At 37.0% G+C, this 22,421-nt stretch overlaps 1 protein-coding gene across 23 annotated transcripts in view; it reads left to right on the top strand.

Annotated features, from left to right (window-relative positions):
- The window catches only part of ELAVL2 (ELAV like RNA binding protein 2), a 142,963-nt gene extending 125,092 nt beyond the window's left edge, over nt 1–17,871 (top strand). For 16 of the 23 annotated variants that reach the window (XM_077912161.1, XM_077912170.1, XM_077912156.1 and 13 more), the window contains 4 exons: nt 2,842–2,995; nt 6,629–6,854; nt 14,460–14,498; nt 15,091–17,871. In XM_077912161.1, the coding sequence (XP_077768287.1) occupies nt 2,842–2,995; nt 6,629–6,854; nt 14,460–14,498; nt 15,091–15,421 (750 nt within the window). In that variant the 3' untranslated portion in view covers nt 15,422–17,871. The remainder of the gene's footprint in view (nt 1–2,841; nt 2,996–6,628; nt 6,855–14,459; nt 14,499–15,090) is intronic. The other 7 variants (XM_077912165.1, XM_077912159.1, XM_077912155.1 and 4 more) reach the window with 3 other exon arrangements.
- The last annotated feature ends 4,550 nt before the right edge of the window (nt 17,872–22,421 follow it).

Raw genomic sequence — 22,421 nt, 5'->3', positions numbered from 1 at the left:
CCAGCTTGACTTGGGATTGGGATTCCTAGTTGTCAGGCATCTGGCCCTAGGATTAGGAAAGGGAAAATAGGCTTGGTGTGTGAGAATTTGATAAAGGAGTTATGGCTGTGGGCTCTGGGTTGGTTATTTATATATATCAAAGGCACGCTCACAGGGGAGTCATTTACTATCCAAGAAATAGCTATCCTTGGGAGGGGCAGTCTCTCCAGGATAAATGGCTCCCGATGCTAGAGCATCAAGAATATAGAAAATAAAATATTGTCAGTACAGGCTGAGAGTTAAAGGACCAATGTAAACCTAAGACTAGACATTGAAGAAAAAAAAAAACAGATAACATAACTGACCCAAGTATGTTTTCAAAGCTTTTATATAAGCACTAAATATAAACCGGTTTTCCTAAATATATTTTAGGATAACTTTTAAAACACTCCACCCACACTCCTCTGAAATGCACAGAGCAGTAAATGTCACTGCATGAGTAAATTATTCTGGAACACTGTAATGGACTCAGGTTACTCTCAGCTTTAATGGTCTGTGTCTTTACCTGTATTCTCAGATGCATGTAGCAGTAAATAGTATTTATAGTCAGCTAGGTTTTTAGGTTCTATGCTAAAAGTTTTGTGTAGATTAGAAATTATTTTATTAATCCTAGTCACCATACAAAGAATGTACAGTTATGTGGTAATAGACTTAAATAATTTATGCAAGTTCACAGAGCCTTCAATGAATTGAATATAGTTTTGAGTCCAGGCACTCTGGTTACAGAGCTGACACCTATAACCATATTACACTATCTCATGCCTTGCTTAAGCTCATGGAGTGGCCACCTGCTCCATGGCTTGCTTCATCCTCCCTGAGAAGGGAGCCTTGCGACTTTGAGAATGTACAGATGCTTACTCTGTTGCCTGTGGGAGGTGGCTCTTCGTAAGGGGAGCACTTCAATCACGTGATCCAGGGCAGACTAACTGCCAACTTGCTAAGAGTTCCCTGCCGCTGAAAGCAAGAATTGAAGTGGTGAGATTTTTAGCTTACCCTGATAATTGAGAATTGTGCTTTAGGAAAGAAATTGGGAATTCATTTTTCTATACCACTGAGTATGTATGTAATTCATTTGCTTTGTGTTTTCAGTTTATAGCAGTCCTAAGACTAGATTTCACTTGAATTATTTTGATGATCACTAGGAATTTTCTTTCATTTCTTATTTTTCACTTACATTGAAGTTTCCCAACTTTCATTCTTCTTAAGTGTTGAGGCATAGACAGAAAGCACATGTGAATAGTTAATGTATCTGCTCTCCACCACTCTTCCAAATTCCTTGTGTCTCTAAGACAGGACAATCCTCACGTGACTCAGATATAGTCTTTGGACAAATAGGTATATTTTCACTTGTTAATGAGCAAATTTGTTGAATAAAGGTTAAGAGTATTAAATGTTAACACGAGTGGGGCAGGGATGAAAGATAAGACTTTCTTAAAGTAGTATAAAACCTGACTAACTTTTTCTGAAAAGCCAAAAATAAAAAGGTGATAACACTGTGGGCATAATGTAAACCATGGAGAAAATATTTGAAAATACCAAAAGCTTGTTTAAATGGAAAAGATGTTTTTGTTGTTGTTGCAGTGAACAGTGGACTAGATTAAAGATGGATACTAATAGATAAAAGTAGCAAGCAGAAGTTACCGTGTTATGATCCCTGAACAAGTTGATCTAAGTTAGACCCATTGCCATTTTTATGAATGATCTGAAAGGTGGGAGGTGGGGGGTGGGTAATATTGTGAAGTTCTTGGACTTAGATAGCCCAGAAAAGCTCAGAATTAAAGGAGAGGGAATGTGGTTAGGAATAGCACATGAGATTTAGAGCTATCTAAAAATTGGCAGAGATAGTTGTAGGCAAAGAGCTGTAGATTATAATTTGGGCGCACGCTCTCAATGACTGCATGAACTGTCCCTTAAGTCCTTGGTCTAGCGGTTGCTGTGGACCACAGGATCAGTGAGGTATTAAATGGGTTTTACTCAGCAAATATTCAGGCATCTATCACATGCCAAGGTATTGAGGATATCAGTGATAAGAAAGAGATGTAATTCCTTAAGGCATGGAGGTTACATGAAGAATGTTGATTACAAATAAATACAGGCAGACTTACTTTGTCTTCCATCCTTCTAGAATTTTGGACATTATATCTTAAAGAGAGGAAGCATTTTGAAAGGATACATAAAATGGTAGGTAGAACCAATAAAGGGACTTAAGACCTTTTGGAAAAATCAATGTTACAGAGACTTGTGTACTAAAATAAGATGAGTAACAAGGGATATAGCTCATTCACGTATTTTAAATTTCTGAGAGTTTTGGGATGATAGAAAGTTATTTTGGCAATGAATCAAAAAGGTGTACTTACTGATTAAATAGTGTGACTTTTTGGAAACTTTGTACCACCACCTACAGAAATGGGAGAGGCTCAAAAACAGGTCACAAAAATATGTTGGTTGGATTTAGAGTCTTTAAGCTTAACTATTTGAGCCTACATTTCTAGTTTAGGGGGTTGGCCCCATTGAGGACAACCTATTACCACGAGTATTACTGTGTTATGTAGTTTGTTTTGAAAACCTGCAAACCTAGGGCTAAATATTCTCTCTTTTCCCTCTCTGGGGGCGTGACATTTCTCATTTGTTGAGCATTTCTCCAGAAATGAGTAAAACTGTTAACGCCAGACTTGCTTTAACTTTGTTGTTTGTTACGTGCTCTGTATGGAAAAGCTGCTAACTAACTTTAGATAGTCTTTGAGTTTCTGAAGGCAGGTAATAGAGGATGTGTATTTGCTTAATTTAATTTTCCTTTCCTAGGTTTCCTATGCTCGTCCAAGTTCAGCTTCTATCAGAGATGCAAATTTGTACGTCAGTGGACTTCCGAAAACAATGACCCAGAAGGAGTTGGAACAGCTTTTTTCACAATATGGACGCATCATTACTTCTCGTATTCTTGTTGACCAGGTCACTGGTAAGTAGGCATCTGGTCTAGACAATCTTTTACAATTTCTGAGTGGCAGATTGTGAAATACTCTGCCTTTCCATACAGCAGTCTTGCCTCTAGAACACATCAAAGGTATATGTGGACCAGAAAATGCAATTTTCTGCTGGAATTGTTCATAAATATGCATGGATAAAAATAGATTGTGGAGTGGAGTAAGCGAGCTTGAGTCATTTCCACCCCGAAGGGGCAGGTTGGAAGTCTGTTTTATGGCATGTAATAAATTTGTAGATGATATAATCCTCATTTCCAAGCTGCTGCATGAAAAAAAGCCCCCATCCTCTTCATAAAGTGCTCCTCCTACTAAATAGTCTTGTTTTTTGTATAAAAATGTAGTTTAATGCAGCAGTATGTACCTAGTTCTCTAAGGGAGGATAACGGTGTGTCTGCACTGGCTGTTCAGGATGGTTTCCAGGTCCATGCTGTGTTACACGGGCATGTATAAGAGTTTGAAATTTGAATGTTAAAAATTTATTTAATTCCTGGTAGAACTTTTGACCAAACGAAAATCAGAAGACAGATAGGTTTATTAAAACTTTATAAGGGAGCTCTTCTGCCAAAGCTTTTTTTTTTTTTTTTTCCTACCAAAGCTTTTAAAGAAAAGCTAAAAAGCTAGCAGTACAGGTTTGATTATGGATTTTAAGAACAAATTGTAATTTTCTGTTATGAAAACAATGCTATTCTTTTTAAAAACATACTGAAAACAGAGAAACATGGTAAGGAGGGGAAAGTCAACCATAATGCCATGTACTCAAGCAGTCACATTAAGATTTAGTGGGTTCTGGGGAAAACATAGGTTTTCCTTTAATTTTTGTGTGTGTTTCCTTTCCTCTCAATTTCCCTGTTTTTTTCCTTTTTCTCTCTCTTCTGATACCACCGGAGGAGATGTATCATATATTATAGTGTCTATTTCCTTTCTAAAGGAAGCAGTGGATAATGTCTTACAATCCTTGGTATTTCTGTGGGTGACCATTATTTCTCCTCTTTCATTTCTGATTTTGAGTCCTCTCTTTTGTGTTGGTGTATCTGGCTAGAGGTTTATCAATTTTGTTGATCTTTTCAAAGAAGCAGCTCCTGGTTTCATTGATCTGTTCTCTTGTTTTTTGTTTTTTGGGTTTCAGTATCATTTATTTCTGCTCTAATCTTTTTTTTTTTTTTTAAGCAGTAGATTACAGATTAAAATCAGGCCAAGTTTTTAAGTTTTCAGGTGAAAATCAGTTTAGTTGATCTCAGTTTGAACAGAAGCATCCCGTGTTCTCCTCAGTGCTGTTAATTGGCTTCACTGCATAAGAGGCATCACTGTTAGAGTTCTGGGTAGAGAGATATCTACCTTCATATACATGCTTGGGCAAATGGCTATAGGTTTTGTTGTATGAAGAAAATGTAGTCTATGGAAGGAATGTAAAAATATGGTCTTTTCGTCATAGCTGCATTTATAATTTTCCTTGTACATTCTGTCACTCTATCACACAGACTGAAGATCAGTTAAATAGAAGAAATCAGGTTTAGCAATCCAGATAAATTTGCTTAAAGCAACAGAAATGCCGTTTTTTGGGTTCATATCATTCATGCTTTTTAATTCATCATTTAAATTTGAGAGAGAGAGTAAGAGTACAAGTAGGAGTAGCAGAGGGAGAGGGAGAAGCAGACTCCCCACTTAGCAGGGAGCCTAATGTGGGGCTCGATCTCAGGACCCTGGGATCATGGTCTGAGCTGAAGGCAAATGCTTAACTGCTTAATGGACTTAGCCACCCAGGTGCCTCTTAATTCGTCATTCTTAGTGAGAACTTGGTGGATGGAGAAGTAGATTTCACCTCTAGTATAGAAAGCCTATCTTTTTAACTCTGAAGGTGGGTGTTGCACCAAGCCATTGGGTTATTCATTTTTTTTTTTTTTAAGATTGATTTATTTCATAGAGAGAAAGAGAGAGCACTCACGCAGGCATGCAAGAGTATAAGCATACAAGTGAGTGGAGGGGCATAGGGAGAGAATCTCAAGCAGACTCCCCACTGAGTGCTTGATCTCATGAGATATGACCTAAGCCGAAACTAACAGTTGGACACTTAACTGACTAAGCCACCCAGGTGCCCTGCTTTGGGTTATTTTTATTCATACTCAGATTAGAGTACCTGTAGGTACTCAGGTTTAAGTGACTCAGTCTGTTAATCAAATGCTTTCCCCGTGGAATAGTTAAGTTCTAGTGGTTATTAATTCTTCATGTTAGTGAATAACTAAAAGGATATATTTACTTTCATTTCACCATATTATTTTTTCTTTATACTTAAAATTTTCAGGGTGAAATTATTCACTTTACCTGAAATGGAAAATCCTGCAATTTTGTTATTCAGCCATCAGGTGGTAATAATGTACCACTGATACAACTTAAATAGGAAAGGCCTGAGATAAATGTATATGGAAGAATGCCTCTCCACCTTAAAATAACATTCTAAGCTATTGAACTTACACAGTGTTAATTACAAAGCAAGTAGAACTTCATTCCTTTTTAAAGTTCCTATAAGTCCTGATGGTCTAAGTACATTTTCTCAGCCTATCTCTCTCAATAACCTCTTACTCTGTTCTTCATTGACATACTCTGAATCATCTAGACTTTTCTAGCTACTAGTCCCAAGCTGGTATGGCTAGTACCAATTTGCTTGCCAAGAAAGTGTTTCTCTACAATTGTTTCTCTGGATGGCCAGCCATGGCTACCTCAACCAGCCCATTTAAGCTAATTAAATAAAATGGATGGGGTTTTTAGCTGGGCAGGTATTTGGCCATCCCTCTGCTTTCCTTTTTTGTGTCTCAGAGTGGGGAGAGCATGAGACAGAAGATGGCATTTCCATAGGAGTAACACTGCTAGAGCTAGAAAGCTTTGAGGCTTTATTTCTATTTTCTTTGTTTTAAAAATATAGGTCCTCTTTGATCCCCTTTTCGCCTTATAATATTGCTTCTCTCATAAAGTATGGCTAGTTAAAAGCAGTGGGAGAGTTTCAGGGAATCAGAGAAGCCTCTTCAGACATTTTTCTTAGAGGGCCAGTATCCTATGTAATATTGTTAAGTAGAACTTTATTATTTAAAAATTTAGCTGAAATCTCTTTCAACCACTGTGATGTATTTTTAGCACAGCTTTTTAGCATTTTTTATCCAAATGCCTTGTTCTCTTCTCCTTATAAGAAAGGAATCTGCTGTGCCCTTCATTTGTGAGCTGCTTATCTGATAGCATAATTTGAGAACTAGAACTCAGGCATGCTGTTGTTGACATTATTAAAGGCAAGGTTGTATATGAGAGAGCGCAAAGATGGCAGGTATGGAGAATGTGGACATCCTGAGTGCTTTCTGTTTGTCTTGGCTTGTTGGTAGGCATGTAATAATGGATATTCAGATTGTATAGATGACTTTATGCATCGAAAAATATATAAAATTGTGATCTAGACTGAATTGCTACTAAGGTAAGGTAAGACTTTCCTCCTCTGATTTGTGGCAGATGTTGTATGTGGGTGAAAACATGTTTTTGAGAAGGAAAAATTAATTTATCCTTTTCTTCTCTCCCTCCCTCTCCTTCCACTCCCTCTTTCCCGAATCCTTACCCACATCTACCAATAGGCATATCAAGGGGTGTAGGGTTTATTCGATTTGACAAGCGGATTGAGGCAGAAGAAGCTATCAAAGGCCTAAATGGCCAGAAACCTCCTGGTGCCACAGAGCCAATCACTGTAAAGTTTGCTAATAATCCAAGCCAAAAAACCAATCAGGCCATCCTTTCCCAGCTGTACCAGTCTCCAAACAGAAGGTATCCAGGACCACTAGCTCAGCAGGCACAGCGTTTTAGGTAAGTCTGGTCTGGTTCTTGCACCCAGCTACTAAGAATCTGAGGTTCACTATGCAGTACTTTTATTGACAGGATTCTGGTTTGCTCTTACTGTTGTTTTCTTTTTCTTATGGCCACAAAGAAAACCTATTTGAGGTGTAGTGTCTTTTGCTAATATGGAAGGTGGTAACAAAAAAGGACAATAAGCTATAGCAATTGTTCTCAGCTGGGGAGTAATTTTGCTCCTTGGGACATTTGGCAGCATCTGGAGACATTTATGTGGGCAAACTTGGGTGGGGTTTGCTACTGGCATCTGGTGGTTAGAGGTCAAGAATGCTTCTAAACATCCTACAGTGTACAGTATAGTCCCCAACAACAGCAAATCATCTAGCTTCAAACAATAGTTCTGCAAGGTTGAAAAACCCTGACCGACAGATTGCTGGGTTCTTTCTGTTTCCAGTGCTTCTCATTTCCCCTTTCTAGTTTTTTTCTTGGTAAGATTTTCTTCTTGTATTTCAGCTTTTAGGTCAAGCACTTTTAGTTACTTTGTTTTATAATATGTACACCACCAAGAATATATAACCTATGTGAAAACATTAAGTTTCTACAAATGGATTCCTCTCCCCTTTTAAAATTTTTATATCTTGTTGTTTAAGGGTTCACTGGCCAACCTCCTCTATAAAAGGCCAGATAGTAAATCTTCTAGGCTTCGGGGGTCATGGTCTCTGTTGCTTATATATCTTTTTTTTTTTAAACAACTCTTAAAAATGTAAAAGCCATCCTTCAATCCTAGGCTATACAGAAACAGATGGCAGTGTGGATTTGGCCTGTGGGTGGTAGTGTTCAGACCCCTGTATAGTCCATAGAATGACTATGCATCTTTAGTCCAAAGAAGACATTCTATCTTGAAGACAGCATAAATATTTCAATTTTTCAAGTTTTATTTTAGACGTGGGGTAACAATCAAATCAACTGTCGTTTTAAAAACCTCTCTAATCTGCATGTGAGAACAGGGACTTTAAGACATTAAACACGGCACAAAGAACTTCGGTTTCATAAGCAAAGCTACCCAGGTTGTTTTTCCAGAACATTTTTTAATATCCTTTTTGGCCATATGGTATACTGCAGCCATAATTCCATCCATCTAACCCCATGCTTTTTTTTTTTTTTTTTTTTTAAATCCCAAGTGCATATCAGTTTTCTTTCTTTCCTTGCAGGGGTAGAATAGTTAATTACCAAAAATAGGATCAGAAATGTAGCTTAATGAGCAGTTACGTTTTTGAGCTTAAATTACATGCATTTTTTTTCATTGGGATATTTAGAGTGCTAAATCGGTCAGATACCTGCTTTAAAAAAAAAATTGTGTCACCTGAGGTGTGAGAAAGAAATTCGCCATAAACACTATGTTCTGTTCCTACTTAGGATAGCTTTTGCCTTGGGAGAAGAGGTGATACTGTCAAAAGGATCCATTTGAAACTGGATAACTGGGTTACCCAGTTGATTGAGCCTGTGTTCACGCTCTGCTTTGAACTTTGCCTTTTTTTTTTTTTTTTTTTAAAGCATTGTCAGGTAACACTGCTGCCTTTGACCACGGTAGATGGTAGCCATGACTGCAGGGAGAGATGGATTGGAGCAGCTTGTGGAGAAAGAAATCTCATAAAACTGTTTATTTTAGGCTCTGCCTATTGGTTTCCAGTCTGACATCTTAAAGTGAATAATATTTTCTGCAAATTTTGCACAAACTTGAGGGAATTTTAGAGTTGTTTCCTGGACAGCCTATCCAGTTAACTTTAGAGCTCTTTGGAATCTAGAAAAGAGTTTTGTGTTTACATGGAAGAAGGTTCTTTGAGACATTGGTTGATTTCAACCCTGTGAAAATAAAAATTTTTCATGTTAATTGAAAGCTGTGCTCATTTTAAATTGTTCATTAGTTCTAGTGTTTTCTGGTGTAAACTCTGGTTTCATCTTATGGTAGTCATTAAGTTAAACTTTGTTTTGAGAATCTGGCCTGAATGATGAGTGAGATATGGGACCACAGGTCTAAGGTGACAGGATCTGCAGGAGAATACCTGATCATTGCAATGGTGAGGCATTCAGGAGACTCAAAGACAAGACTGGAAACTGCTGTGTTTGCACACAGCCCCACCCAGCCCACTCCGTACATTCTCCGTGCTTCAAACTTGTGGTTTGGAAAGCTTTCCAGAATGTTCTGATGGTCAAATTTAATATCATTTCTAAATACCTTTCCACCCATCCTTTGCTTTTATCTTTTTGTTCCATATGCTATTAACTTGAAAGTCTTCTTTCCTTGACTCTTAGAAAAAGAAATTCTGAAAACAGGGGAATAAGAATTGTCTTTTGTAAGAGAAACTTGGTTTCAGAAAATGGGGAAGATTTTTATTGTTCTTTCAGATTCCTGACTCTTGTATCTACTGCCCTCTGTTCCTTCCTTCCATAATCTCTGTGTAGATAATAAGTAATGAACTAGTTTTTGAGCCCAGTGAAAGTGCTTGGTCTAGACTGAGTGTTAGAAGAAATTGGGAGCCTTTATTCCCAGAGTTCAGGTTTAACCTGATATATGTTTGGTTCCTTTTCTTTAATATTTTAGAAACTTGATTGTCATTTACCTTCATTTTTCCCCTCCTTCCTTCTGTTGAAAGGTTGAATCTCCTTTCTCTTTATACTGTTGAATTAAGGACTTGCTTGTTTTGTTGGTATTTTGCTCTTCTCTCATTCAAGTCTAGATCATTACAGAAATATTTTGTCCCTAACATCTGTGTCCAAATGCTCTTAGCCTTCAATTTGTCACCTTCCAGCAGACACCTAGAACATTTCTCACTGTGTTTTTTATGTTGTCATAGTACCTTGAGAGTTGAAAGAGATTAGAGATTACAAGTTATAAATATAATAATAGCCAAGGATATTTTTAATATTCATGAAATGTACTCGATCTTTTAAGGTTAAAAAAAAAAAAGTAAAACCCATGCATAAGGGTAAAGTTTAAAAGTAGGCTCATGAAATTTATGACTCTCAATCCGTGCATATAATTATTTTAACATGAGCACTGCTGATCTAATATGCTCACTTAATTGACTACAGTTTTCAAAATAAAACCATCCTTATTTGGATGGATAGTATAATTCAAGCCCTTTAAGTACATTTTTGGGACATGGTGTCAGAATTAAGCTTTCAGCCAAATTTTTCATCTCTCTTCTTATGGAGCAGCTTTAATTTTATTGAGTGTGATCTAGTCTAATGTTGCCTGTGTGCCTGCTTCTATAAGCTTTTATGCATTTTTAAAGGAGCCTTTTAAATCCATTCTTACATTGTGTTGAAGGCATGTGCTGGTTGCACTATGATAATTTCCTTTTGGGAGAAGCTGGTGTCCTCTTGAATAATTTTTTTTTTCTCTTAGAGAATAGATGACACCATCTAATGGAATAAGGGATAAGTTGATGATCTTGCGGTTTAACTTCAGAGCACATCTTGGCCAGTACTTTGGAGAAGTTTTGAGAACCATTATTTGTAGAGTTCAGAGTTTCACTTTCTTACCTATTATTAGTGATCTCTCTTTATATTTTTATCTGACTTTAATTGACTTCACATTTCCCCTTCTACTTGTGTGTGGGCCTCCCTACAGTCTGTCAGCTAAATTTCTTGGAAACTAAGGTGTTATCTTTTTGTAGACCTCTAACTTTGGAATGGGAATGCTCTAATACATGGTTCGGTTCAAAATATTGCCTAGTCTGAGTTGTATTCCTGTTGACAGAAAAATGTTTGTACATGTATCTTCAGTATATATTTTTTCATAAATTATGTGAACATGGGCTTGTGCTATTCATTATCTCATAAATGCTAATCAAACATAGAAAATACAGGTAAAGATGAAAGAAATATATTAAATGCCTTGCTTTTATTATCATGTTGACTAGCTTTACATTTCATCTATCCTGTATCTTAATAAATCCTATATCTTTAAAGCAAGATTCATAGAATTACCTTGATAATTTTGAACTTCAAGTTGGATTATTTTGTATCTAACCTCATAGTGTACTTTACTAGGGAGAGGAGAAATAATTAGCTCTCCCCATTTTTGTTTATTTGGGCTTCTCTTACTGGTGTCATCCTGACTGTGATGATGATGATTTTTATAAAAATCTTAGTGAAGCTATTTCTTCTTTGAGGGTTATTTTAATTACAGCTAGGTTTCCCTATCTAATCCTCCAAATCCACTTAATGTGTCATTTGTAAAGTGAATTATATCCAAGCTACAAAACAGGGGAAGAGTGTCACTGTCCCTTTAAGGACTTCCTAGTCTTCCTCAGGAGAATAAGTGATAGTGAGAATACAGGGGGCAGTGCATCCATTACATTTGAATAAAGAATATTTTTAAAGTTAAAAGTATCTTTTTAATGGACTCTTTAATATTTTCTTGCCATACTGTAGTACATGATCATTCACACCTCCCTGGATCATTCTGGAGACTGCTAACTTGGTCTCCATTAAATACTGGCTTTCTATTTTTAAATGATCACATATAAAAAGATGACTGTCCTTGAGCTCTGGACACACCCAGCAAAAATGCAAAAATGTTTAATTCTGGAGAGTAATAGTGGTCCTATGTCTGAGCATATTGTAAGCTAGGCAACTACAAGATAAGATGCTTAGTTTATAGTTTTCCAACTGCTACAAGATTTGAGGTACATAGTGTCTACATGGAGCACCCACTGCTTTTTTTCTAGCTCCCATGAGAAACATGAATGTGTGGCACCAAGAGAGCAAGGAAAACTGCTAGGCCCAACTGCATGCAGGCTGGAGTCTTTAGCACTGTCTCATTCTGTTTCTTAGGTCCCATGCTCCTCCTTGCTCTCCTTGATAATGGGATGGGGGTGATGTGGGAGAGAGGAAGGAGATGGTGGTGGCAGATGGGAAGTTTAGACAGATAACTTGGCTTAAGTTCCAAAAGACTGAATTTTTTCTGAAAATGGGTACTGAGTAAAGAAATCAGTGGTCAGGATCACAGTGTTATGGTAGGATTTCATAGGTGGGGCAAATACGAGACCCACTGAGTGGGTCCTCAGAGATCCTAGTATAAAAGTCGTAGGCCCCTGCCTGGAGAATCTTTGGATGTAGAATGGTGAATGAAATGTCTCTCCCTAACACATGTAATTCACTTCTGGGGTAGTTTTGGTTTCCATCCTGTCTTGAAAATACTGAAAACTTGCTTAGGAGATTCCATCTCTGGACTTCTGGTTGGTATACTAAGCTGATGGTGGCAGAGTGTGACAGTCCCTACCTGGGCAGAGATGGTGTAACTATTTTGAATGAATTGATAAGATATCTTGCATCTGAGCCCTTCAGCACTTTGGAAGGAGACTTTAATTGGCCATTCTTTTCTACAGGTGTCATATGCATTCTCTATTGATCCTTCCAGTAATTGTAGGATATTATCTGTATCAGATTACTGTAAGGTTGGTGATATTAAGTTGTATGCATTTTTATTTCTGATGTCTGTGGCCTTTCTTTTGGAGTAGAAAGGCATGACATCTTTGACTTAATGCCTCTGCAGAAAACAAAGCTCTCCTACCTGTGTACTTTTTCCACCCACATGCTTTCTCCTTGCATGTGCGAACAGGCTCCCCAACCAGCCCTCCTGGTAATTTTCATTCTGGACTAAATAGTTAAGGATAGTATTTGTAACCTTATTGCTTTGTCAACAGTTATTATGAACCTGCAGTGATCTAGGCCTGTGCTTTATGCTTAGTGGCATAATGGGGAATGAACATGTCCCTGTTCCTGAGGAGAGGGTTTGGGACAAGAAAGACACATACAGATGAGGATCCTTTGTCATTGTGATTTGTTCTGTTTCTTTACACTTTGCATTACATCAGCTCAGTTATTTCTTTCCATTTTTACAAAACACAGAATGCCCAGAGGTGATTGGGAATAGGAATGTGTGAAGATTCTTTTTCCAATTCTAAAAGACCAGAAAGAGATGTTTTTTTGGCTTTTATAAAACTAGAAGCAATTGTTTTCTCATGTGTGCCCTAGCCTTACTTGAGGCCACAAGTTAGACAATAACATTGAAACATTTTTCAGGCTTACCTTTCATAGGTGTTGAAAGAAAAAAAATTGTTCCCCCTGCCTCAGGGTCTCACTTGGAGAGTGTTAAACATTGTGGCAGTTGAGGGTGGTTTTGTCTACAGTGAATTAAGGTATTTACTTCTTCTAAACACATGTAATTAATTGGTATACATTATGGAAATTTGGAACGTCAGAATCCTCTCTTTTGAAACTTGACAAAGCAAGAAGAATCAAGTATTATAAAATCAACTTAACTTTTGAAATGGGAAAAGAATGGAGAGTTTTAAAGGGTACCTACCCACCCCAGCCCTTTGTTTTAGAAATTTTAAGAGAAGCTCAAGTTGGTTGGTTTGTTTCTACGTGGCTTCTTCCACCTTGAGCAGAGCTACACTTCCTGTAGTATAGTCAGAATAAGTACCAGTCTCAGGGTCTGAACTCTTTGCCCTGTTGCTCTGAACTCTTTGCCCTGTTGCTTGCAGAAGCAAGGAGTCTTTTGTCTTTCTCTGGACCTTAGTTGAACATGGAGAAATGGCAGATTGAGTTGATACTATCTGTAAGGTTCTTTCCATGACTATAATACATCATTTTGTAAGAAATGAAAGTCCTTCAGAATTGAGAGGTTGAAGGGTAATTTATGGAATATTGGTGTCACCACTTTTATGAGCCCTCTGGTCTTTGGCAAGTCACTTAATCTGTGTGCCTTGGAGTTATCAGCAGCCAATGGAATTATAAAACTTAATGGTTAAAAAGCAAAATTCAGCTGAATAAATTTGAACATCAAGTTGGCTTTATTCTACAATTCATGAATCAGGCAGCATTTCACCTAAGAAATAGAATGGAGCTCCAAGAAGCTGTACAAAATGGAAGGCTTTTATGGGCAGAAGGGAGCAGGAAAAGGGCCATTTCTAACAAAGAGTGGATTTTCAGGCAAGGTCACCTTCCTTTGGGGGAAGAGTTAGGGGTCTCTACAGGCAGAGTACGTTGCTAGGGCTGACCAGGTAATTCTAGATTGGTTAAAGTTTGAATTCTTGAACCTCCTATTAGATTAGATACTAAGTCTTGGTTTGCTGACATGGGGCTCAGCACAGGTGACTCCATTTGAATCTGGTTTTCTTTCTTTTTCTTTTTTCTTTCTTTGTTTTCTGTTTTTTTCTTTCTTTTCTTTCTTTCACAGTACTATAAAGTACATGAAGGTGCATGTGGAGCACCTAGAATTTACCTAGCAATAGGTGAGAACCCAAAGAAAAACTGTTCCATAGCCTCCACATTTCCTCTCTGAGTGGTTTCCTCAAACAACCACCTAAATTTCCCCTGTATGTCACTGATCGCTGTAACCATAAACTATCCATCAGAAGAACGTCTTAATGGCAATGGGTACTCATTCTCTCAGGAATATGAAAAGACCCATATATGGGTCTTTTGAGATTTCACATAGAATTAACATACAAATATCCCCTTGGAAGATGGCAGTAACAAATCCAGCTTTCTTGAACATCAAGGGGAAAATTAAAAACTGAAGTTTGCTAAATGTATGTTTTGCAGGTTGGACAATCTGCTCAATATGGCTTATGGAGTAAAGAGGTAATGATAGAGGTTCATGATACTCATCCCTTCCCATAATTGATTAGTTTCTTTGATTTGGGGAGTGACACCCTTCATAAGTTTGTTCAGTTTTCTTTTGCATGTATAACTTAATGAAAAGCTGCATTTTGAAGCACGGTTGACTCAAGTGTTTTTATACCACTGGATGCCACCTGGTCTTAAAAAACCCCATTTGTTTTATATTGCATTGCGACGTTATAGCATGTGTATGTATGTGTTGGTACCCTCCCCCTAATCCTGCTTATTAGTTCACGAAGCCACTTGTAAATATATTCTAAATATATTTCTTTGCTATTGTGGGTCATATTATTCAATACAGCATATAATGTCCATTTCATAATTTATTAATACCTTGTCAATATAGCATGTCACTGCAAGCCACACACAGACCTTGGTTGAAACATCAGATAGTTGTATGTATCTGTTGGAGGGGAGGGGGTTACTGAAACTCTTGGGATGGGAGGGGAAAAGAAATAGTCCATTACTGTAACCAACCTCTGTTTCTATTTGTGTGTGTTTGTGTGTGTGTGCATATGTGTGTGCGTGCATGTGTGTTTCCTATTTTGTTTAGTAGGTTTTCTCCAATGACCATTGATGGAATGACCAGTTTGGCTGGAATTAATATCCCTGGGCACCCAGGAACAGGGTGGTGTATTTTTGTGTACAACCTGGCTCCTGACGCAGATGAGAGTATCCTGTGGCAAATGTTTGGGCCTTTTGGAGCTGTCACCAACGTGAAGGTCATCCGTGACTTTAACACCAATAAATGCAAAGGTTTTGGATTTGTGACTATGACAAACTATGATGAGGCCGCCATGGCGATAGCTAGCCTCAATGGATACCGTCTGGGAGACAGAGTACTGCAGGTCTCCTTTAAGACAAACAAAACGCACAAAGCCTAATGAGCTCTTGTCCTCAGTCCATTTATATATGAAAACTATACAACAAAGGCAAGTTAAGAGAAACTTTATACATTAGTAAATGTCTTTGTAAGTCAGTGTTGAGATGGGGATAAAACGACTACTTAGCATCCTAAGAAATATGTGAGATTTTTTATTGCTAGTATTTGAATTAAAACTTCTTAAATATCTTTTATGTTTGAATATGGACAAGAGGTACAGGGTTTTTACCTGTCACATTGCATTCTATTGCCTTCTTTGAAGAAGGTGGACCTTTTAAAGTGTTTCAGCTAAGGGAAGACATTTCTTTTCTTTTTACATAACTGCCTTGAACCTGTGAGTAAATATTGAGGCTTTGTGTTGTAATTCTTCAGTTGGTTGTGTCTTTTTTTCCCCCTTTTATTTCTTTTTCTGATTAGCTTTGTGTTTGGTTTACATTTAAAGCATTGCTGTTATGTCTAAGAAAAGTATTTTGAAGTTTACATTTTTATTTATGAAGTTAAAAACAGTATTTATTTTGTAATTATGATTTGGGTTGGGGAAGGGGGGGGCTACATTATAAACGCTTATTGTAAGAATACTGGAGAACTTTTCGTAAAGCAGTACCTTGCCAAAGAGATAAGAGCCTCTTTGATGTGGGTTTAAAAAAAGCATCTATTTTTATAAAAAAGAAAATTTGGAGAAACTTTTTACTGGTCCTGGAACAAATATTTTGACTTGAATACTTTGAGAAATCTCTTCATATGACACCTAGTGAGCTTTTAAAATTTACCAGGAAATTTGCAGCGGTTGGAAAATTTAGAAAGATTTATGATGTAGAAAATACTACTTTTGAGATCTTTGTATGAAAGGAGTAGAATCAATGGGGGAAACACTGCTGGTTTCGTTTTTGTAATCACCAGTGGAGCGTCTGATCATCCTGGTTATTATGTGATAGGTGGCTCACATTGATTTGTGATTTTGAAACAAAAAAAATTTACAAAAGATATATAAGAGCAGGCAAGAAATTTAAATTACCAAGAGATGGGGGAAAAAAAAATCTGTTCTTCCTAAAGAAATCCCTTCAGATAGAGCTCATGGTGTTTAGTGATGTACTTGCAGTATTGTTTGAAGAATTGTTTTGTCTTAAGGAAAAAAGATGTTGCACATGATTTGTACTGCAGCAAATCGGCAAAAGTGATCTGAGTTGGATATATTTGAAGGTATTTTGAAAGTTACGTTCAAGGCTAACACCTGAGCTTTGTGTAATGTAAATAAGACCTTGTGTTTATGAACCTTTCAGCTAATTTGATTTTTTTTTTTCCCTTACATGCCAAGTGATGTTCAGGTTTTGAATGTTTTTGTATCAGTTTTTTCCTTTGTAAATGGCATTAACATTGTTACTTGAGGTCTTGCTTACTCACTTTTGTTGTCCTGAGGACTTGAATTTACAGTGCATCAGATTTGTTGCTAATTTTGTCTGTAGATAGTCTAGCTTCAGCTGTTTATGGTGATGCTACATTTTCGTTTATAAATATGTTTGTGGTAAAAAAAAAATGAGTATAACCATAGGTTTTGAACAAATTTCCTTACATTTTTCATACAAAAATCATAAATATCTGTATGCTACTGAAATTTAACTTTGTATGATGCTTAAACCACTATTTGGGGAAATAATAAAATAAGTCTTTACCATGTATGAAAGAAATTTTAAAAAATACAAAATATTTTCTGATTAGCATCTAGCTTATAATAAATTTTCAAAAAAGCTGAAGGCAAAAATGCCTTCATCAGGATGCACTGAGAACTATATAGTTACGTCCTGCTTTTTGTATAAACTGAGATGCTCACATGCTTCCCCTTAGAACAGGCAATGTGCTATGCATAACATAGTTGTACATTATCTTTGCGGTTGCGTTGAGTTTTATTTTTTATTATTTAAAACTGTAGTTATAAAATTTTTCAGTATAGTACAGTACATATACTGTGAGGCGCGTGCTAAAGTGAATAAGCGAGTTTCCATGCTGACCCACTCAATGCTATTCAGAAATCAATTGGCTTAGCACTTTCTCATATCCTTAGGTGCATTTAGATTGTCAGAGTTAACCTTCTGCGTTAAAAAAAAAAAAAAACTAAAAAACAAAATACATGTATATACTTAAAAAAAAAAATAAGGTTTCCCTCATGGGAAAACAGCAGCTACATGCTTCTTTCCTATACTACTGTAGCAAACCAAGGCATTGATGAGAGGGCATGCAAATTGTGCTTCACTTTACAGTGTTTATCAGAGCACTTAATAAAATGTAAGGCTGGTATTTATTTGAAGTTGTACAGTATGACTTAATTCACATCTGTTGGAATAGAAAATATATTCTGTTGAGTATTTAAGAGGCTGTACATGTTTTCTTTTGTGTTTGGATTCTTTGTACTTTTTCATGTTCAGTACATCAATAAACAAAGTTGAAGGGAAAGAACAGTGTGGTGAGTAGGTCTTTATACGCATTTTGGGGGCTCCTGGGCTCAGGCTCACGAACTTACCCTCTTGAGCTAAGGGGTTCTCTCAGAGCTTCAGTTGAAGGCAGTGTTATCTACAGTAAGAATTCCAACTGCATATTTATTGAAGTAGAATGTGCAAAAAAATTTTTTTGAATGACACATCTGATAGCTTTCAAATATTACTGAATGAGTAATTTTTATGGGAATACATGCATTCATCTGCTAGTTATAAAGTTTGGGTCATTGGATGCTGACGACATTCTGTTGTGCTGATTTAATAATCATCAATTCTTTTTTTTTTTTTTTTTTAAACAAATGGGAATTGTCCTCACAATTCACTTGAGCTAAAGAAAAGCCAAATGGAAGGAAGAGATCTTACTCTGCTTCTGCCAGCAAAGTTTAATTCACCCATTGGATTAACTGCTGGTCTGTGAGATTTAGTGCCGGATTGTCAAGAGACTCTTCTCTGAAATCAGAAACTCCATTTTCATTAGGTTAAGGCTGATGTGGGTAGCACATGTCCACACCCACCCTGTGTTGCACATACATGTTTGGTTCTCATTACACACACCTACCACTTCTGTGGAGGAAAAAAAAATGCTTCTTGCTGATCTTTTATGCAAACTGAAGAAAATTTGATATAAGAATGAAATACTTCATTTCCTTTTTATTTCCCTTTTCCCCCCTTAACAAAGTACCACGTAAATGGCTTTTTAAAATTTGATTGTATCTGTCAGGTGTGTCTTTCTTTCTTTCTTTTCTTTCTTTTCTCTTTTCTTTTCTTCTTCTTTTCTTTCTTCCTTTCCTTTCCTTTTCCTTTCCTTTCCTTTTCCTTCCCTTCCCTTCCTTCCTTCCTTCCCTTCCTTCCCTTCCTTCCCTTCCTTCCCTTCCTTCCCTTCCTTCCCTTCCTTCCTTTCCTTCCTTTCCTTCCTTCTTTCTTGTAAAAAGCCATTCTAAAAGCAATTGTCCTGAATTCACAACTTAGCAGTCAAGAGTGTAGCTGAGTGACAAGACAATTCCTTTTCTTCTAACATGCAATTAATCTCAAATCTCCATACCCCCTTCTTTATTATTTGAATTTAATACTCTAATTTTCTGAAATTGGAACATCCTCTCCTCACTTCTCTCCTCTCCTCTTGCATGCTTATCCATATTTTGACTGGTTTGCATGTCAGCTGTTCTTTTATATCTGAATAGATAGTGGAAAAATTCTCAGGAAAGGAGGTTGATGAGACTATTGGTATACTTGAGGAGAGATGTTTTTATTTTTCCTTAGAATCCTATCTCCCCTTAACTTGCAAATCATCTAGAGTATTGCAATTCAGTGTTAGGGTTGCCAATGTAAATTTTTTAATCTTACCATCATTTTACATTATTTTAGTTTGATTTGAGTAAAAGTGTTAGCAGTTTAGCCTTTCTGTTTAAATTAAAAAAAAAAAAAGACTTAAGTGTCCTACCCTTATTACTTTATAAGAAGATAAAAAACCTAGCTTATAACATCCTACTCAGAGGGTTACCTGGAAATAAGAAAATGCATGTGTTTTAACAGTAAGTGTGTTGAAATTTTAATACATTTCCAGAACAATAAGCATACATTTTTTATAAGGAGATATTTTTAAGAGGCATTGGTTTTGAGCCTTTGTATCTGTTACCATATTGGAACCTCAGAAGAAAACTGAAGTATTGCTAAAATCATGATTATTGTTTGAAGAGCATTTATAGTTTTAGTCGTTGCAGTGAATGGTTCATTTTTCTCTACTATTCTTTGTATTCTTTCTCTGAAAATTCCCAGAAGGAGGCTCAATTTCCTTTAAGTTGGAAGGGCTAAAACATCTATACCATTAATACAGGCAGCCTGTTGATGTAGGGTTATTGAAATTAACCTCTCCAGAATTCTGTTTTATAGAAATAAGTTATTTTGGTTGTTCAGTATAGGTTTTGGTTATCTGTGTATTGTGTGTTGTGCTCCCAGTCTATAAAAATTAGCAAGATGTGGCTCTTACCTTCTTGGAAGCTGTAACCTAGAAGGGAGGACAGATAAGCCACAAGGCCAGGACTGCAATATCGTAAGTGCTATGAGAGCCCAGAGCAGGTTTCAAATTAACTTGCTGTGGTTTTTATAAGCCCAGTTACAATTTGTGAAAGTGAACCTGCTTTCCCCTTTTTATGGATTCCATTTTTCCTTTCTTAGATTTGATTATTAGCTCATTTGTGTAAATTTTTTAAAAAGATTTTATTTATTTATTTATTTATTCATTCATTCATTCATTCATTCATTCATGAGAGTCACAGAGAGGCAGAGACATAGGCAGAGGGAGATGCAGGCTCCCTGCAGGGCGCCTGATGCAGGACTCAATTCCGGGGAAAGTCAGGATCCCGATGTGAGCCAAAGGCAGATATTCCACCACTGAACCATCCAGGTGTCCCTCATTTGTGTAATTTTTAATTTGACATTAGTATCATTTAGTGAATCTCAAAGTGATCTCATGCATTAAGTTGTCCATATCCTTTCTGAAGCAAAATAAAAGTAATTATATACAGTAATACACTGTTTGAGTAGTTGGGTTAATGGAAGAATTTGCCTAAATGTTTTTGTCCTCTGTGAGTATAATATAGGGGCAACAATTTACAAAGCACTAATATGGTAAAATACCCTGAATATTAAAAGTACACCAACTGGCGTTATTCTACTTTGAATTAAGATATGTCACAATCTTAGGGTCTCAAATTCAATCTTAATATTACTTTTAGTTTAAGTAACTAAAGATGCAGGTTAAGATGGAGTAGTTCATACTAACCCCCAGAAATACTTATGGATGTTATGTTTTCAAAAACCTGGCAACCAAGCATGAATCCCCACAGCATACAGTGTCTCAAAGGGGCAGACAGAAGTGTTTGGATGCCGTATGCTTCTCTGTTCTCATAAAGTCTGTCTTGTGCTCCAGAAGACTTGTCCACATCTACAAGTAACTATACAGTAGAAAGAAGATCAAGAGTGCTGTGCACAAAGTACATTAAAAAAAAAAAGAGGAAGGGAGTGTGTGTGTGTGTGTGTGTGTGTGTGTGTGAGTGAGTGAGATGGAAGGATAAGTTGGGTGGGAATGGGAAACCACACAGTGGTAGCAATTGAGCTGGGGCATTAAGTGGCATTTGAAAGACATTGGGGGAGGAATTCAAGAAGAGAATACTGATCAAAGACATGTGGGTAAGCTTCTGTCTACTTGTAGTATTTTCTGGGCAATGGAGTCATTCAATATAGACTTATGAGTTCATTAAACATTTTTATGTCTAGAACTATTTAAATTTCAGATAAGTCAGAAATCTGAGTCCATAATGAAATACAAAGTATCGAATCATCAAAACTTTGTTCCTTTGCCCATATTTCTCTTGTAACACTAAATATACCTGCTATGATAGGTTGGTTATATGTAATTTTTGGAGTTGCTAAGAAGTTGCTGCCTCCTTTTAAGGGAGACATTTATTTGGAGCATGTGGTTCAGTGTATGTGAAGCCAGAACAAACCCCCCTACAAAATCTCCCCAGTAATCTTCCCAGAACACTGGACTAATATATTTCTCAGCATATATACCTTTCAAACTCAATGAGTTTAGGTGGTAAAGTGATCTTTCTACAGTGTTTATACTATTTCTAGGGCCATAGTACCCATTTGACTCTTAATGTTGGACTGTAGTTTATTTTTTTCTTAACCCATATTGCACAAGAATCACATTCATAGAGGATAAGGGGAACATTGTAAAATCCAAATGTTCCTCAAGCATTTCCAAGATGAGGTTTCGACAGCTTTTTACCGTCATGGGTTTTTTTTATTTTTTGGAACTCAGTTGATAGCCACACCTTCCCTTTCAGTGAAGAACCACAAGAAAGAAAGGCAGATCATTTAAGTGGCCCTTGGTGGGGGTGGAGCTTATTTATTTATTCTGAAGGCCCCTCTGACCTACAGATTGCAGGCAGCCACATGCCATCTCTAACTCTGATTTTCATTGTGCACTCCTTCCGAGAATCCTCCCTGGACAGTTTCAGAAGCCATCTGCCCTACCATGGACTTCCTTGCAGATTTGAAGAAACTGGCAGCTCCTGTCTGAGTGACCCGTCCTTTGGAATGAAGTGCATTTGGCAAGGTAGCTTTATTCTGTGGATTGTACTGCAGATGCAACAAAGGTCAAGTGACTGAGGTGAGATGGGAGAAGGGAAGGTTATGACCCATAAATATAGTGATCGGGTTTCCAAAAGATGCAGGGCTTTTATTTGATGGATGCTGAGGGAAAAGCTGCCACTTGGGAAGTATCGATAAGCACCTCATTGAAAGTAACCCCCTTCCATATGTTTATAGACATGTTCCAGATCTTTTCCTTTTTCAAAAAAATAGGTTTTGTGAGGTTGCCAGGTTTAATAATTGCATGAAATAATGCAGGTTTTTACACCAAAAAATTCCCAAGTTACCATCTAAAAGGATAAGTAGCTGTTGCTATAAATGTCAAGCCACATATTGCAGTTGCTACTGTATTAC

Source organism: Canis aureus, chromosome 10, assembly GCF_053574225.1.
Source record: "Canis aureus isolate CA01 chromosome 10, VMU_Caureus_v.1.0, whole genome shotgun sequence".
Lineage (NCBI taxonomy): Eukaryota > Metazoa > Chordata > Mammalia > Carnivora > Canidae > Canis > Canis aureus.
Note: the sequence above shows the minus strand (reverse complement) of the source record. Positions and strands in the feature narration are given on the sequence as shown.